Source organism: Lonchura striata, chromosome 16 (assembly GCF_046129695.1).
Source record: "Lonchura striata isolate bLonStr1 chromosome 16, bLonStr1.mat, whole genome shotgun sequence".
Taxonomy (NCBI): Eukaryota; Metazoa; Chordata; class Aves; order Passeriformes; family Estrildidae; genus Lonchura; species Lonchura striata.
The window spans coordinates 16000407-16019075 of NC_134618.1; the positions used below are offsets into that span (position 1 = coordinate 16000407).

At 52.8% G+C, this 18669-nt stretch overlaps 1 protein-coding gene across 1 annotated transcript in view; it reads right to left on the reverse strand.

Annotated features, from left to right (window-relative positions):
* The window catches only part of CACNA1H (calcium voltage-gated channel subunit alpha1 H), a 164825-nt gene that overhangs the window by 72139 nt on the left and 74017 nt on the right, over positions 1-18669 (reverse strand). The window contains exons 7-9 of the mRNA XM_021550249.3: positions 17891-17983; positions 15226-15988; positions 8832-9247 (exon numbers count right to left, since the gene is read on the reverse strand). Coding sequence (XP_021405924.3) covers positions 8832-9247; positions 15226-15988; positions 17891-17983 — 1272 coding nt within the window. The remainder of the gene's footprint in view (positions 1-8831; positions 9248-15225; positions 15989-17890; positions 17984-18669) is intronic.

An 18669-nucleotide genomic window follows, 5' to 3' on the forward strand; every position in this document is an offset into this window, starting at 1 on the left:
ATCTCCAGAAAGGCCTTTCAGCTCTTTGTCCTGCCAGCAGCAGTGACCAGGACAGGCGATGCCCTCAGGGTGGATGTTTTACCCCGATCCCCTCAGGAATGAAAGGAAAATGCTGATTTTTCTCCCATATCCTGTTCTCTCCCCAGTGGTCTCATTTATTCCCGTTTATTGATTGGATTTGAGGCAGCTCAGAGCTGGAAAATTCCTGCCTGGCGTGCCCGGGGAACAGAGAGCCAGGGATCTGTGCCCCTGATGCCAGCTCTGCTCCAGGTGCACCCCCTGGCCTCCCATCCCACCCCAACCCAAAAGAAAAGGAACCAATCCATGTATAGTCATGTCGAGAGACAGGGAATTACAGGAATTACAGGATCCATCTGTCTGCAGCAAAACCAATTCCCTCTGGAGTATATAAAATTAACTCCTATTTTTTTTTTTTTTTTTAATTTGTTTTCTCTTTTTTTACTAGAGTCACAACTTTCAGATTTGTCTGCGTGAGGGACAAGGAGAGGACAAGGACAGGGAGAGAGGAGATGTTAATCTGGACAGGAATCAGGCAGGAGAGAAAACTCCTGGGAAAGTGGTCTCCTGGCCCAACCTCCCCGCTCTAAAAAAGCTTTGCCACTGATGCTCCGAGGCCTGTGCACAGTGTTTTTCCCAAATTGGGAGTCAGGCTGTCTTTAGGGCTGTAAACCAGACAGTGCAAACAAAAATAGAGCTGGAAAAAGAATGTGAGCAGGGATGCCAAGCCTCCCTCACTTCCAAGAGTCTCGCTCCTCTCACACATCAGCTCTCCACCCCACTGCTGAAAAAGCATCCTGGGCCACAAAGCCCAGGAGGGGCTTGCAAGGTGACATTTTTCAATTTAATTCATCATTCCGGGGAATCTCACTGGTTAAAAATCCCTGCCTGGGCTGGCAGGAGGGGGAGTGGAGCTGTTCAGGTGCCCCGGGTGAAGGGGCAGCATTGCCACCCAGAGCATCTTGAATCCTCTCCTGCCTGCTCCCCCCGTGCCTTCACAACCTTTTTCTCACTTTAATCTGCTTTAGAGGTGCAAGGCTCTGCTCCCATTCCCAATTTTATCATTCCTTGCAAGAACTCAAAGTCACTAAAATTGGGAAAGACTTCCAAGATGATCAGCACACCACTAACCCATATAATGAAATGCCACATCCACTGATTTTCCCAACATTTTTCAGGGATGGTGACCCCACCACTGCCCTTCCAGTGTTTCACCACCCTTGCAGTGAGGAAATACTTCCTGAAATGCCACCTGACACATCTGGCTGGCACAGAGCACATTGCAATCCTGGTCTCGGGGAACAAAAAAAATCCCAGGAAACACAAGATGGATGCAGGAACCTCCTCAGCTGATGGTGCTCCAGCCCTTCCACCCCTCCCGTGCCAACCCGAGCCACTCCTTGCTTCCCAAGGTGCCAAAATTTTCCTGCCTCAGCCTTTCCCAATTCCCTCTCTGCTCTCCCTGCTCTTGTCCCTGCTTTTCCTGGGGGCTCCAGGGAGGACGGGAGGTGCTGGAGGGACCTCCTGGGACTCTGTGACATCTCTGGGGTCCCTGATGACAGCTGGCACCGGGCAGACCCCGCAGCTGTGCCTGGGACTTGTCCTCTGTCACCGAGGGGCTGCCTGGGGAACACAGATTTGCTGCCCTGCTCAAAGCCACCCTCACCCTCCTCCCCCAAAGCCAGTCCCGGATGGAAAGCAGAGATCTGGCTGGCAGCAGAAGGCTCAGACCCCACAAAAGCCCCTCTGTGGTGTGGAAGGCACTCCGTGCCCGTGTCCCTCTGCGCGAAGCGGTGCCAGCCCTGCCCGGCCCGTCCCGGCAGCAGGGCCTGGCTGGGATTCCCACACATTCCCGATGGGATGCAGCTGCCAGGAGCTCTCTGCTCTCCTCCTGGGGGCTGGATCCCACTGGGTTTATTTTACCTGCCAGCTGCAACTCAAACATCCTGGCTGCAGCCGCCAGCCGCCGGCCCCGTGCCACCCTGGTGGCTTTGGAGAGGGTGTGGGATCAGGGCACTGGGGATGGATCCAGATGGGGAAAAAACTCCACATCTGGAGGGTTCTGCAAGCTGTGGGACACTGAGCACACCCCCAGTGTGCAGGCAGCAGGGAAAGCTGCCACTGTCCCCTGCCACTGACCCCTGCCACTGTCCCCTTCTGTCCCCTCACCAGACAGAACAACCGATGGCACCACTGAGGGAAGCAGGCACTGGGAAACGTGCCTGCAGCTCCACAGGGAATTTTGGGATATTCCCACAGCGGATGAGCACATCCAGAGGGAGCAGAGCCCCGCTGCTCCGGCTCTGCCCGGGGGGAGTTCCGACCTCAGCCCTGCCCTGCTGAGGGGCTGCTCCGAGGCCCAGCAAGGGAAGGATCTCCGGGATCTCTTTCCCTTATATAGTAAAAATAAATATCCCACGGGAAGGGAAACAGAGCAGGGGAGGAGGCCTTAAATTGGAGAAAAGGGGGAGAGAGGAGGCTCCGTGTGGTTTATCCGTGACCATGATCCAGCAGCGAGCCAGGACACCTGGAATTTCCCTGCCACCGCTTCTTGCTTCCCTGATTCCCTCTGAGGTGGGAACGACATCTTCCAGGTGGAAATCTCCACCTGGGAGCTGCTGCTGGCTCCGAGCAAGGGGGGATCCCATCCCCAACCTGCTGCTGAGCTGACAGCAAGAGGGTCTGGATGTGCAATGAAAACATTTGGGGTGCAAAAGATGGAAAACATCCCTTTCTTCCCAAAGTTCCCCAAGAAAAGTCCTTCCCTGAGGTGGAGAGAAAATTCAGGTTATCCCCAAGTTGTGGAAAAAGCAGAATTTCCATCACTGATGTGTTCTTCACCGATCCAAACAAGGCTTGGGGAGAGTTTTCCTCTCACTGCTGGGACCTCAGGGAGGGAGCAGGGAAGGGAGAGCTGGGACAAAACCCAAACCCAAACACAACCCAAAGCGCCCCTGAGGGCAGCATGAGTCTCACACCATCCCTGCCACAGCCACCAACACGCTGGGCTGAATTTGCACAGCCCAGCCTGGGCTGGGGGAATCAGTTTTCCTCAAATCCTGCCAGAGCGTGAGTCCTGAAAATTGGATCCTGCAAAAATCTGGAAGAGGGAACAAGTTTTGCCGGCTGAAAGAGTGAATCTCAGCTCAGGGTAGTATTTTATTGACTCACAACTCAAAAGGAATTTCAGCAATTTGCTTCAAACACTGCTGAAAAACCCTGCTCTGCTTTCTGAGTAAGTGCTGAGCTTTCCATGCCAAACCAATTTTTCAAGCCAAAATTGACAAACGCTAAAACAGGACGTCACTGCTGAAGCGAGCGCTACCTTCAATCGCACAGAATGACTTTTTTTACTCCAGAATAATAAAATGTTCTACTCAAAACCAACACTCCTCTCACTCTGACAAGCCACGGACCACTGGGTGCACCTCAAGGTCAGCTCCTGCTCCAAAGGCAGCTGCTCCCAACCAAACACGCCATGGATGAGGGATCAGAAAAGCAATTAAAAGCTCTTTGAACAGCAATAGCTTGGAACAAATACTAATTTGTACTTCTCTGCTGAGGAGAGAATATAAAATAACGTTTCTAGTGCCATTTGATGTCAATGGAGCTTTTTATGTGGAATCATTACGAGTATCAACGGCTCCTTCAGTGAATTCTTCTGGGAGGCTGAGTGGGGGGCTCGTGGGTCATTTCCCTCTGCAGGGGTGACACCAGCACCTCTCCTGGGCAAACGAGGGGCTCTGTCCTTCTCCTGGGTAACCAGAGCTGGGAATCGAGGCAGGCTGAAGGAGCAGCAATTATTTCCTCAGAGCACTCAGTGATGCTGACTCTGGGGCAAAAAGGAATCGGTTTTCCACTTGAAACGTCCTGGAATAGGATCCCTGTGCCAGGGATGCCAGCCCACCCGCCCAAGGGTGGTGGTGCCTTTGGAGTGCCCTGTTCCCTGCTCAGTGCTGCAGTGCCGTGGCACATTCTCAGAGCCTCTGGAGAGCTGTCAGCTGCAATGAATGCAGAACAAAACTCATCCAATGTTCTGAAATCGCCTGGAAGATTAATGCAAGGATCTTTGTGCTTGGCTCTCCTCATCCACGGGAGCGCTCGGCGTGCTGGGGATGGACGGATTAATGCATTAATAAATAAATAAAAATTAAATAAATAAACACAGCACAGGAGGGGAAGGAAAAAAAACCCAGGGACGACTGCACAGCAGGCAATTAACCTTTGAAATCCAAGCTGTGCTGCTGCTAATGAACAGCACCCTGGAAGCTCTGAATTCCCAGCCACGTCCCAGGTGGAGCTGGCTCTGAACCCTGCGGATGTCCCGGGCAGGATCCGACTGCTCCCAAGGCCTGCAGTGCCAAGGAAACACTTCCCATCAGCAGCTGCCCCATCTCCTGCCACCAAGGGGCTGTGCTGCCCTAGAAAAGCTCTGCAGAGCAGTTCTGGCATCTCCTCACTCCCCAGGAGCCTGGAACAGGACCCCGGGAGGGTTTGGAAGGAGGGTTTGGAATAGGTGTTAGGGAGAGATCCTCCCCTGGGAGGGTGGGCAGGCCCTGGCACGGATTCCCAAAGAATCTGGCTGCCCTGGGGGTGTCCAAGGCCAGGCTGGATGAGGTTTGGAGCAGCCTGGGATGGTGGAAGGTGTCCCTGCCATGGCAGGGGGGGAATGAGATGTTGGTATTCCAAATTCCTTCCAACCCAAACCATTCCATGATTCCACATCTCCACCCAAACTCTGGGCCCTAAAGGGGGTGCTGCCACTTAGCCAAGAGCAGCCAGGTGAGCAGACCGGTGGGAATTTCACATTCCCATAAAAACACAGACTGAAATCCTGAGGGGCCTTGGACGTGGCCAGGGCTCTCTTTGTCTGGAGGCTGCGGTAGCACAACCTCAGCTCCTCCCGATCTCTGCTCCCTCTGACAGGACAGGATCCAGGGAATGGGATGGAATTGTCCCACAGGAGGGTTAGGTTGGATTTGAGGGAAAGGTTCTTCCCCAGAGGGTGCTGAGGCTCCCTAGGGAATGGGCACAGCCCCGAGGCTGCCAGAGCTGCAGGAGGGTTTGGACATCACCCCAGGGATGCCCAGGGTGGGGTTGTTGGGGGGTCTGTGCAGGGCTGGATGATCCCTGTGGGTCCCTCCTGGCTCAGGGTGTTCTGTGATTCCAAGGACAAGGAAGTCCCAGGAGCCCGGTGGGTTTTGCCTCCAGCCTGGCACCTTCCAGGCAGGATTCCCTCATCCACAGGAGCTGGACAATGATGCTCCACTGCCTCAAGAGGGCTCCGTCAGACTTCTCTGCAGAGCTCTGCCGCGTCCCAGCATCAGAGGAGGAACAGCGGGACCAGCCCTGCTCCATCTCCCCCCAGAGCCCCTCACCCTTCCCACACACACAGCGCCGATGCTTTGGCTCCGATCAGCTCCAATAAAAATCGATTTCCTGTGTCCATCTATCTGCAGAGCCACTGGGGACTACGGAGAAGTTGGGAGAAAAAAAAAAAAAAGGCAAGAAGCCATGAATAAATTTTATAAAAGGGATTGGGCATTTCCCTATGGACACTGAGGATTGGGATGGGTTTCCCTGCGGTTGCTGCTCTGGTTTGTTCGCAGTTTGATCCAACCGGAAAACGGCCTAAAAAAAGTGGTCGAAGTCAAGGGCAGAGAAGCTGCTGAAGCTCTTTCACTCTGAATAAATGGTGGGAAGGGCTGGTGGGACAGGTTTCCTAGAGAAGTTGTGGATGTCCCATCCCTGGACGTGTCCAAGGCCAAGTTGGATAGGGAACAACCTGGAGCAGTGGAAGGTGTCCCTGCCCATGGCAAAGTGGATGAACTTTAAAATTCCAAACCATTCCAGGATTCTGTGGTTGTGTTTTGCAGGGATCCAGCAGAACCCTTCCCATCCTGCCACCAGCAGAGCACAGGTTTCCCTAGATTCCCTAAAAACTGCTCTTGGAGCAACATGGAACAGCTTGGTGGGAGCAAGGAAATCACAGGAGAGCCACAGAGCAGCTCCTAAATCCTTTTAAAGTGGGGAATGGCTTCCAGATTTGGGAGGATGGAGAAGACAAAAACGGCAACACCCACACCCGGTTCCAGCCTGGAGAAGCTCAGAATTCCCTGGGAGCAGAAAGCTGTGACCCCACTGCTGTGTGTAGTAGAAATAATTCACGCCGTTTCTACGATGATAGATGTGATATTGAATATTTGTTGGGACTCCCCCCACCCAATTGACATGTGAAAGGATGAGGCTGGCCAGGAGATGGGGATGGGCCATGGCTGGAGAGATGCGGGGACACCCAGGAGCTGATCATGGTGTGAGCGACCCGAGATGGAGATCATGGACCCGAGATGGATACCACGGACCTGAGATGCATACCATGGACCTGAGATGGATACCATGGACCTGGGATGGATATCATGGACCTGGGATGGATATCATGGACCTGAGATGGATACCATGGACCTGAGATGGATACCATGGGCCTGAGATGGATACCATGGACCTGAGATGATGGATATCATGGACCTGAGATGGACACTGAGGATACCATGGACCTGAGATGATGGATATCATGGAAATCCTGGGCAGATCCATGTGAATGCAGCGTTCCCATAAATTTCATCAAGGGATTCAACAACTCCACACACTGAATTGTTCTTAATCACCAAAAAAGAAAATCTTATTAACCTATGGACTCTGAATGGAAGAAAAGACTGACTGCCGAAATCTTGGCCTCAGGTGGAATTTTCCCTATAAAAACCGAATTTTCCCTATAAAAACCACTCGTGCCAGGCTGGAGGTGTGTGGGCATGGAGGGAAACCTCTGCTGAGGCTGAATTCTGGTGCCGACCCCGGGCTCGGCTCTGTTCTTTCCTTGTGGCTGGCTAGATAGAATTTGATTGCAAAAGAAATATTTTATTTTTTCATATTAATCTGGACAAATTCTCATTTATAACACCACTGTTTCTCCTGTCAGGCTGATGACTCCAAAGGGAGCCATTCCCTGTCCCTCCACCCCAACACCACGCTGTGGCTCCGGGACACTGTGCCCAAACACCTCCTCCTGCCCTCCACACGGAGCAGCCCCACCCCGAGCCTCGCAGCCAATTCTCACACGAGGGGGGCTCCCAAATCCCCCCGCTTTGCCCACAGAAGCCGCAGAGTTCTGTGCCAAAATCCAGAGCAGTTTCCTGTTGGATTTGGACAGTGCCTCAGCCCCTGGGATGCGGCTGGCAGGAGAAGTTCTGTGTGAGGTGTCACCAAGCTGGGCTCTGACACTCCACACCTCATTATCCCAATGTCCCAGGCACGTGGGAGAAATTTTCCAGGTTTCACTTCCATTTTCCTCCCTTTTTATTGGGCAGTGTCTGCGAGCAGAGCTGGCAGGAATCTGCCACTCCGCAGCCAAAAAAGCTTCGGAATCTTTATTGCCATTGGCTTTGAGACGCCCTAAAGCCAAGCTTTTACAAGGTAAAATCCAATAAAAGGCAGCCAGCTACAGCTCTCCTTTGTTAGCAGCGAGGCTGTAATTATCCCGGTTCGCCTTTATGGGACTGACTGGGGACACACTCCATGTGATCCCTGGATTTTCTCCTGCTGCCTGCCTCAGGTTTTCCCCAAGCTCCCATCACAGCAAAATCCAAGGGCTGACAAAGCTGTATCTGCCTGACAAAAGAGTATCCATGCAGAAACGAGGGATGAATGGCCTATTCAGAAGGCACTGACAAGGTGTATTTCCCAATTTTAGAACTTCTTGTGGAACAGCGAAGCAGGATTCAACAGGGAGCTGACAGGGACAGCTCAATCTCTGCTGGATTTGGACACTTTGCTGTAATTCTGATTTGTTGTTGCGTGGCTGAGGTTGTTTTAGCTGAGTCCTGTTTTTTTTTTTTTTTTTTTTTTAAAGAAAATAAGTCTTAACCTAAAACAGGGGAGGTTAAAGCACAGAAGTGCAGAGAAAATGAAGTAGCAGCACTCCAGAGGGTTTTTTGTCATGGTCCTGAGCAGTGCTTAATCCTGGGAAATGATGGAGAAGGAGCTGCAGAGCCTCTTGTGCTGCCTTTGGGTGGATTATGCTGCTCTGCCTTTCCTCCTCATTGCCAAAGAGACAGACCACAGAAGAGAGGAGGAGCAGCTTCAAAAATAACCCTGACCTGGTCATGACCCTGCAGGGAAGGTTTTGGGGAAGCACTGGATGCCTTTGATCCCAGAAAAAAAAGATCCTGGTGACGCGAGAAATTCCCGAGCATGCCTCGAGAAAACAGTGGAAAATCTCCAATTTTTCCAAGCAAGAAAAGCCCAGAAGAAGAGAACTTCACCAGGGTGACCAAGTGGAGACGCTCTCTTGTCTAAGCTCCCTCTCCCATGGCACTGCCCTCCCTCCAAAAACTTCAACAAAGTCCTACGAGAGCAAATTAAAGGGTTTGGAGCCTTCAGGGATACCCTAATTTCTTTTTCTTTGTTGCTTTTAGAATTGCCTGATAGTTTAAGTCTTATTTGAAGGTCCAGATCAAAGAAGAAATTTCTGCCTGGGTTATCTCCAGCACAACCGTCAGACCAAAGGTATTTCCACCGCAAATATTCCTACTTATATGAATAATTCCCAGCCAGCGAGCAGCCAGGCTCTGAGCAGACACATCCAACACACACATCTCAGACCCGCACCCCAAAGGCTTCTCCCGTTCCTCACGGGAACATCTTCAGCCCCATTTCCAACCATGAAAATCCTCGTTCCTCCTGGAATCACCTTAGAGCCACCCCAAGCCACCCCTCCAGGAGCACCCAAACCCCGAGGAGCCCCCGAGGCCGCTCACCTGCTCGTGGTACTCGATGCCCATGCTGAGGGTGTTGATGAGGATGGCGATCATGATCCCGCGGTTGAAGTATTTGCTCTCCACAATCCTCTTGAGTTTGGTGCCGAACGCCTTCCAGAGCTTCACCACCTTGTTCCTCTCCTTGGCTTTCTTCTTCTTCCTCCTCCTCCTGCCCCGCTGCTGCTGCAGCTGGTCCCGGTGGTCCCCGTGCCGCAGGTCCTGCGTGAACTCGTAGACGCCGTTGCTGTCGGAGTCGCCGTTGCTGTCGGAGTCGCTGAGGGCGAACTCGGGGTCGTCCAGGAGGCTGGCGCAGAAGGGACAGTCCTGCAGCTCGCAGCTCAGCCCCGGGCCACCAGCGCTGGGCAGAGCCCCGGCCGCGCTCAGCCCCGACAGCCGGCTGGGCGTCCGGCGGAGAGCTGCGGGGACAAGGGCACCGTGAGACCGAGAGACGCCAGGAGACAGCGAGAGACAGCGAGAGACACCATGAGAGACAGCGAGAGACACCATGAGAGACACCATGAGAGAGCAAGAGACACCATGAGAGACAGCGAGAGACACCACGAGAGAGCAAGAGACACTGGCAGCCACTGAGAGACACCATGCTCCAAGACCCAACGCTGAGAGCCACCAGACACTGAGAGCCACCGTGCACTGACAGCCACCATGAGACACCGGGACACTGCTGAGAGACACCGGGACACTGCTGAGAGACACCATGCACCAAGAACCATTGTGAGACACCAAGACACCACTAAGAACCACCACTGAGAGCCACCATGCACCAGGACCCACCGCAGAGAGCCACCATGCACCGAGAGCCACCATGAGACACCAAGACACTGCTGAGAGACACCATGCACCAAGAACCATTGTGAGACACCAAGACACCACTAAGAACCACCACTGAGAGCCACCATGCACCAGGACCCACTGCAGAGAGCCACCATGCACCAAGAGCCACCATGAGACACCAAGACACTGCTGAGAGCCACTGTGCACTGAGAACCATTGTGAGACACCAAGACACCACTAAGAGCCACCATAAGACACCACTGAGAGCCACCAGACACCAAGAGTCACCATGGGCCACTGAGAGCCACCATGCACCGAGAGTCATTGAGAGACACCACCAAGAGTCACCACGCACCAAGAGCCACCATGAGACACAGCTGAGAGCCACCATGCACCAAGAGCCACCACAAAACACTGCTGAGAGCCACCAGACACTGACAGCCACCACTGAGAGCCACCACGCACTGAGAGCCACCATGAGACATCACTGAGAGCCACCATGAGACACCGAGACACTGCTGAGAGCCACCATGCACCAAGAACTATTGTGAGACACCAAGACACCATCGAGAGCCACCACTGAGAGCCACCAGATACTGAGAGCCACCATGGGCCATGAGCCACTGCACAACACCACTGAGAGTCATCGTGCACCGAAAGCCACTGTGGGCAACCAAGAGTCACCAAGAGCCACCATGTGCCAGGAGACATTGTGCACCAAAAGCCACCGAGCACCAAAAGCCACTACACGCTGTGAGCCACTGAGAGCCACCACATGCCAACGTGAGGTCATTCCCCCTTGTCCTGTTGTTCCCTGGAGCAGATCCTGACCCTCCCGGCTGTCCCCTCCTGTCAGGAGCTGTGCAGAGCCACAAGGTCCCCCCGAGCCTCCTCTTCTCCAGGCTGAGCCCCCACAGCTGGTCCTCACAGGAATTATTCTCCAGACCTTAAAAAAGCCATCCATCCATCCATCCATCCATCCATCCATCCATCCATCCATCCATCCATCATCCATCCATCCATCCATCCATCATCCATCCATCCATTCATCATCCATTCATCCATCCATCCATCCATCAATCATCCATCCATTCATCATCCATTCATCCATCCATCCATCCATCATCCATCCATCCATTCATCATCCATCCATCCATCCATCCATCCATCCATCCATCCATCATCCATCCATTCATCATCCATTCATCCATCCATCCATCCATCCATCATCCATCCATCCATCATCCATCCATCCATTCATCATCCATCCATCCATCCATCATCCATCCATCATCCATCCATCCATCATGCATCCATCATCCATCCATCCATCATCCATCCATCATCATCCATCCATTCATCATCCATCCATCCATCCATCATGCATCCATCATCCATCCATCCATCATCATCCATCCATCATGCATCCATCATCCATCCATCCATCATCCATCCATCCATCCATCCATCCATCCATCCATCCATCCATCATCCATCCACCCTCCCAAGCAGTTCTGGTTCTGCCTCACTTTCCCCTCTTGGTCCCTTTTCCCACCCTCCACCCCCTCCACGGGCTCCCCCTCCTTCTGTGTCCCGGGCTGAGGGAACGGTGATGGGCCCATCCCTCCCTTTCCATTATTCCTGATTATCCCTGAGCAGGCTCCCATCATTAACGATCTCTGAGCGCTCCCAAGCTGTTCCACCCAATTTAGCCACCGCTGCCGTTTAGCTCCTAATGAGGAGGGAGAGGGAGAAGGGACCAAAGGTGGCTGCTGGGATCACAGCTCGGAGAGTCCCCGAGTCCCCTCAGCCTCCTTCAGCCTTTAATAAAGCTCAGGTGGATTCGCTGCCTGAGGCACAGGGCTGAGCGTTCAGGGGGATTTAAAATCAAACACATTTCGTGGTGTGAGGAGAAATGCTGGTTGTCCTGGAGCCACGGAATGGAAGGACAGGGACAAGAGTAACTGGAATGATTTGGGTGGAATGGCACCCAGATTTTATTTGCTCGTATTTAGGAGTCCAATCCTTAAGTTTCCTCATATTTAGTAACCTTATTCTCAGTCTCCTTATATTTAGGAACCAGATATTAACGGCACGAGCACGGAATCCTTCCCACTAAATTCCGTTTAAGCATCAATTCCTTGAGGTTCATGGACATAAGGGACAAATTCCCCCTCTCCCAGAACCACAAAAAGACCTCTGAGCTCACCCAGTCCATTAAACCATACCCAAAAATCCCACATCCACTTGTGCTCCCTGTCTGGAGGTGGGACGGCGACCACTTGGATGAGTTTTGGGGAGCCCAGGCTAAAAGCAGTGGCTGCTCCTGGCTCTGAGCCCTGGAGCTCACCCAGCAGGAATGCCGATTGCAACCCCAGCTCCAGACCAAGCCAACGCATCCCTTCGCTGGAAAACCGGGATGTGGCCAGAGTCAAAACACGTTCTCCTGGCCTGAATGTCACGTGGATGTCCGTGGCCTTCAGAAGGGCCTTGGAGGTCGGGCCTGGCTCCTGGCACTGCGTCAGAGCCACTGCCAGCATCGGGAACGTTTTGCCCCTTGCGCGGTGTTCCCGCTCAGGACGGAGCCAAGGGGGAAGGCTCAGCCCAGCCCCGGCAGCAGCACAGGGAGGGGGTTTGCCAGATGGCTTTTAACGCTATCAAAGTGTTAAAAATGATATGAAAAGCCCTGGCGCCGCAGATGTCTTCAAAATACCAGAGTCTCCTTGGCTGCCTGCTAAAATAACCTCCAGCATTGCAGGGCACGGGAACACGGGGAACAGGCTGTACTCGCAGCTCTTCAAATCCACAACAAAAGAGGCAGGAGAAAGCTCTCTCCCACCGCTGCGTCCTTCCCAGCAGACACCAACCTGGCCTCCAGCTGGGGCTGGGAGAGCCCGGGCTGTTAATGCTCCTTAAAGCTCTCAATTAGCACTTCTGTGCTTCCCTGCACAAGTCTTGCACTGAACAGCTCTGCTTGTTGGCTTGGGAGGGAAGAGAGAGAATTAAAGGCTCTTTGTTTCCCCCCAAAAAGGCTGAGGGAGGGTTGGGAGAGCTTGAGATTCTTGCTCATGGCTCCTTTGCTGAGTTTTAGGGATGGAGAAATGGGAATTGGGGGCTGTGCCTGGCAGAGCTCCACCCCAGCACCTTAAAGATCATCCCAAAGCCTGGGAGTCACATCCAGCACCCCTGGAAATCACATCCAGCACCCGTGGAAGCCACATCCAGAATCCTGGAAGTCACATCCAGCCCCCTGGAAGTCACATCCAGCACCCCTGGAAGTCACATCCAGCACCCCTGGGAGTCACATCCAGCCCCCCTTGGAAGTCACATCCAGCACCCCTGGAAGTCACATCCAGCACCCCTGGAAGTCACATCCAGCCCCCTGGAAGTCACACCCAGCCCCCTGGAAGTCACATCCAGCACCCCTGGAAGTCACACCCAGCCCCCTGGAAGTCACATCCAGCACCCCTGGAAGTCACACCCAGCCCCCTGGAAGTCACATCCAGCACCCCTGGAAGTCACACCCAGCCCCCTGGAAGTCACATCCAGCACCCCTGGAAGTCACATCCAGCCCCCTGGAAGTCACATCCAGCACCCGTGGAAGTCACATCCAGAATCCTGGAAGCGACATCCAGCACCCCTGGGAGTCACATCCAGCACCCCTGGAAGTCACATCCAGAGTCCTGGAAGTCACATCCAGCCCCCTGGAAATCACATCCAGCCCCCTGGGAGTCACATCCAGCACCCTGGGAGTCACACCCAGCCCCCCTGGGAGTCACATCCATCACTCCTGGTGCAGAACTGACCCTGACTCAGCCCTGCAGGAGTGGCAGAGTGGGAAGAAGGGCCTGGAAAGAGGCAGATCCATGGAAGGGAAGAGCTGGGTGCTCACAGGGTCTCCAGGTCTGCCCCGAATCCCTCCCCATCCCGTTTCCCTCAGGGGATGGATGAGCAGCCTCTGCCCTCCTTCCAGCCCTTCCCAGCTGTGAGCACACTTCTGGAAGAGACAAAACAATTCCAGGAGATTTGTTTAAAGCATTTTGGCATCCTCTGGGCTGAAATCCCTCTGTGGAAAGAGGACACTGTAATTGCATTATTAATGACAACTCAATCTAATCCCAGCTTTCAAAGAACCACCCCAGGCTGCGGGAAAATCTCCTAAATCACCGAGCTGGCTCGGGGATGTCGCAGTTGGGACTGAGATTTGGGCCTTTCTTCTCCTAAAAAGGACCCCAGCAGCAAGCAGGAGGATCCAAACTCTGACTGCAACAGCTCTGCTGCTCCTTTCTTTCCCAGTTCCAGCCTTCTGCAGAGCCTGGGTTTTTATCTCAAGGTAAAAACTCATTCTCCTAAAAACCTTCATTAATTGGCAGAGCTAAGGATGAAGCAGTGATTTATAAAAAGTCCTTGCTGAACAACAGAACTGTTGGCAGTAACCTTGCCCCCGTGCCAAGCTCCCGAGCGTTCGGAAGCGGCTGCCCGAGGCAGTTTCTATAAACAATCCACTTTTACCCTTTTGTGTGGTCCTTAAAAACAACAAAATTAACAAAGGCAAGGCTCCCGAACTCTCTGTCAAGCAAGCTTTCCTGTGATCCCCCCCAAGCCAGGCTTGGTATTTTTTCAGCACATCCATCACCAGGATAAATATTTGTGTCCATGCAGACGCAAACAAACAGTTTTGGAAAACACAGGCATTGAAAAAACCAAATGACGAGTTTGGCTTAAAGAGATTAAAAAATAGAAGCTGGATCTTTGTGACTTTTCACTGTTGGAGGGCTTAAGAGTATTTTGCAGCTTTTAGCTCCAGCCACGAGGGCTGGAAAAACATTTTATGAAATAGAAATCCAAGTGTTGCGTGTAATCACTGCTCCAGTGGGTGATTTATATGTGAGGGGAGATAAAACCTCCCTGGCTGTGCTGGGGTGGCTGCATCTGTGCACTGAGGTTGGGACAGAAGCACTGAACAGTTCCCCGAACCCTCCTCAGATTGAATGGAGCCCCAAATCTGCAGGAAAACTCACTTCCACATTTCTTCTGCACACAGGGAAAGCCTGAGATGTGCAGCTCTGCTCCTGTCCTGCCCTCCACACGTCCTCTGAGCACTGAAACTGCTGCTCCTCCTTGCCAAAAAGAGAGTCAGAGGCTCCAGGGGCCATCGGAGAAGAACTGGAAGTGTCTGGTTTGAGTTCTTTCGGTTCCTGCCTGTTTTAAACGTCTGTTTGCTTTATCGAGTGCTTCTCCTGCAGATTCCACCTGCTCATCCTCCTCCAGGCACCATCTCCCAGCCCCTGGGGCTCTCTGCTGGAGCTCCAGCATCCACTGGAGGTCTAATCCCAGGGTTTGGGTGGGAAGAGCAGGAGCACCTCCAGGATATCACAAAGCACACGAGAGCTCCAACCCTGATTTTGCAACCACACCAAAGAGGCCTCCAGCAGTGGCCTGGACCATCCATGACGGTAAATCCGAGGATTTACCCGTCCCACCTCTGGCTCCAGCACACTCCCATCATCCCAACCCTCAGCACCGTGCAGGGCCGCCACTGAAACCTCCACCTTGAGCCATCTGCCCTCCTCCCAAAAAACCCCAGCTCGGTCGCCCTTACCATGCTCTCCCACCAGCTGCTGCAGCTTCCCGTAGGAATCCAGGCCCAGGTTCCCCGGGCTGCTCCCCGCGGCCACCGGAGAGCTCCCGCTCCTCTTCCCTTTGGCCAGCGCCGCCGGGCCGCCCCTGCCACCGGGGGAGGGCAGGATGGTGGGGTAGTTCATGCTGCCGTGGCCGCCCAGCCCGGCCGCTTTGCCGCCCGCCGGGCTGCTGGTGGCCCTGCAGGCGCCGGGAGGTCCCTCCACGTGGCAGTCGGCGTGGTAGATGCTGTGCACGGCGGGGCCCGGCGGCCTGGGCGAGGCGGGCGGCGGCAGCGTCAGCTGCCGGCCCGGCTTCATCACCTGCAGCTCCAGCTCGCAGAGCTCGGGGTTGGCGCGAGGCCCCCGCGGGCTCCCGTTGCTGATGTGGTAGTGGTGGTGGTGGTGGTGGTGGTGGTGGATCAGGTGGTGGATGGAGGTGATTCTCCTCCTGCCGCGCTGGCTCTGCCCGCCGCCGCTGTTGGGGTTGACCTTTTTGCGGCGTTTGCTCTGCCAGTTGTTGTAGAGGCGGATGGTCCTTCTCTTCACCTTCCTGAAGATGTGGCAGATGTACTTGAGCAGCTCCTCGTAGCAGCTGCCCGGCTCCGAGAAGCTGGCGATGGTGCTGTCGTTGGACAGGTAGCGCGCCCGCTGCTCCTGCATCAGCTGGTTCTCCCGCTGCTTGGTCTCCGAAAATTGGGTGGCGATCACCACCAGGCACAGGTTGATCATGAAGAAAGAGCCAACCTGGGGGGAGGACAGGGGAAGGAGTCAGCAGGAACGGCACGCAGCGAGGGAAGCGCCTCGCCGCCGCGTGCGGTTCTCGGCAATCCCGGGATTTCCAAACGCGCCAAATCCCAGGGCTGCTGGCCAAATGTGCCGTCAGCGTGTGCCTGAGCTGCTAAATCTGCCCAGAAGCATGGTCAATTATTTTAGCATCAGCCTGCTCCACTCTCCTCTCCTCCAAGCAGTGACATTTGCTAGCACAGGTGCAGGAAACACGCACGGTCCACAGCACACTGTGCTTTGGACATTCACAGGATGAGCCAGGCTGGAAAAGACCTTTGGGACCATCGAGTCCAGCCTATGACCCAACACCTCCTCATCAACCAAACCATGGCCCCGAGTGCCACATTTTCCCCTCCTGGTCTTGTTAAACACATCCAGGGATGGGACTCCACACCCCTCCCCGGGCAGGCCATTCCAGTGCCCAGTCACTCTTCCAGTGAAGAACTTTCTCCTGAAATTCGGCCAACCTGCAGGGCAAGATGATTTCAAGTCCAATTTGTACTTGTTTGAAACATTCTCTCTCTTCTTTAATCATTTCACACCCCAAAAGAGTGTGAAATAATTTTGGGGGTACAGTCAGGGCCTGTGGACCTGTGACCTGGTGCTCCTGTGGCTCCCTGACCCACAAAAGCACCTCCAGGACACTCAGTGCTCCTGAGGGGCTGATTCAGTCTCTGGGTGAGCTGATGCGTTCTTGGGTGACACCAGGTTCTCAAAACGAAGTCCCAGGGACAAGAATGTGACGTGACCTAAATCTGCATCCTCCCCTCAAGCTGTGGAGCCCACAAAGTGCTTTTTCCTAAATCAGCCAAAGGGAAATGCCAGAGAGGCAGCCGAGGTGCCTTTCGCAGCTCCAGGTGACCTGGGCAGGAGTCACCTCCTGGCTTTTCCACATGGATGCACTTGGGGAGAACAGCTCAGGGCAGTGGAGCGTCGATCTGTGCTCTTGGCCCATTGCTCCAGCTCAGCCATCCCCGACTGCTCCGGGGCACTCACCCTGCTCCCATCCAGCTTTTCCCACCGCTGGGAACTGCTTGAACTTCCCAAGGCCTCCAAACCCACCCTGACTGGGACAGGGTTACCTGGAACGACTGTCCAGTCACAAAATCACTTTTAAACACCTCCATCCCATGTCCTGCCTGAAATCTTCGTGGTATCTTCCCCTCCTGCCTTAAATATTTCAATTTTCCACTTCCCGGAGGAGGTCGTGCCCTTTGGAAAACCAGGACCTTGTGGAGATGGATTGGCAGCTTCTGGAAACAACCCCCAGCACCTCCAGTGGGTGATATTTTGTTTTTAGGAATGTGGGAGCTCAGAGAGGTGCACTGGTGCTATGAGAGTTATTATTATTATTATTATTATTATTATTATTATTATTATATAATAACAATAATAACAATAATAATAACATTATTATTATTAAAGTATAAGAAATATAATTATTAAACTGTTATTATAAATAATTTATAAAAACAACATATAACATTTATAATTATAATAGAAATATTTTGTATTCTAATTATAAATAGTAATTATTATTAAATTATAATAAATATAATTATTAAATCGTTATTACTATTTAATAATAGTAATTATTAAATTATAATAGGTGAAATGCAAAGGTTTGAGGGCTCTCTAAAGAAACGAGGCTCCCTCTGGCACATTGAGGAAGTTAAAGGAGGGAAAACCTGGATTTTTGGGCACAGACACATCCAGGTGACAAGACCAAGAGTGGGAGGGGAAGAGGGAGGGAAAGCCCTGAATCCTGAATCCTACCTGGTTCTTCCCTGTGGAAAAAGCCAGGGAACAACTTCACCCCCCAAGCAGAAGGAATAGGAGAATCTGCCATGTCATACTTACTATGATAAGCAATATAAAATATATAAAATTGTAAAAAGAGTGTGCGTCCATCACATAATACATGATGTCCACCCATCCTTCCAGGGTTATCACCTACGGGGAGACAGAGAAAAAGAGTGTGAGCACAAAAGAAGTCACCCCAAAAGTTGTTAAATATCAATTTTCCCCCAGTGCCAGGTACCCACCCCCCCCACAGAAACTCTTGGGATCCATCCCAAGTTTGTTTGAGAGAGAAGGAATGTGGCCAAAGGACTGGCCTGAGGTTCCTACAGGAATCTGGTACTATTAAAACATGAAACATTCACATAAATCGCCCGAAACACTGGTTCTGAGGCAAAGAAATTGCAAGGAGGGATTAAAATCCCCCCCAAAAAACCCTCTTTCCCTGCAGAGATCCCGAGTTTTCCCTAAAGCTGCTGGTTTTGTAGTGTAACCCAGAAAATTCCCACATTTTAAACTTCATTTTGTTTCTGCAAACCCAATTTCCTTGTTGGTTCCTCCTGGCTCAGCATTCCAACTGCACCACCACTATCATAGTGGGAGAGCATCTGAATGGAAGAGAGGCTTTAATTAAATGTAGACTTGATTTAAGGCTCGTTTTCTCAGCCTTCCTTCCACTAAAAAAAAGCAGCTGAGGGTTTAATTAACACCGCCCAGGCTGTGTGCAGAGCAAAGCGAGCTCTGCCACGTAATTTACACTTTTTATTTAGATAAAATACTCCAAACTTCCAGTGCTGGCTGGCTACTAGAGCCGAAATTCCAGGCTGGAATTGCAATTT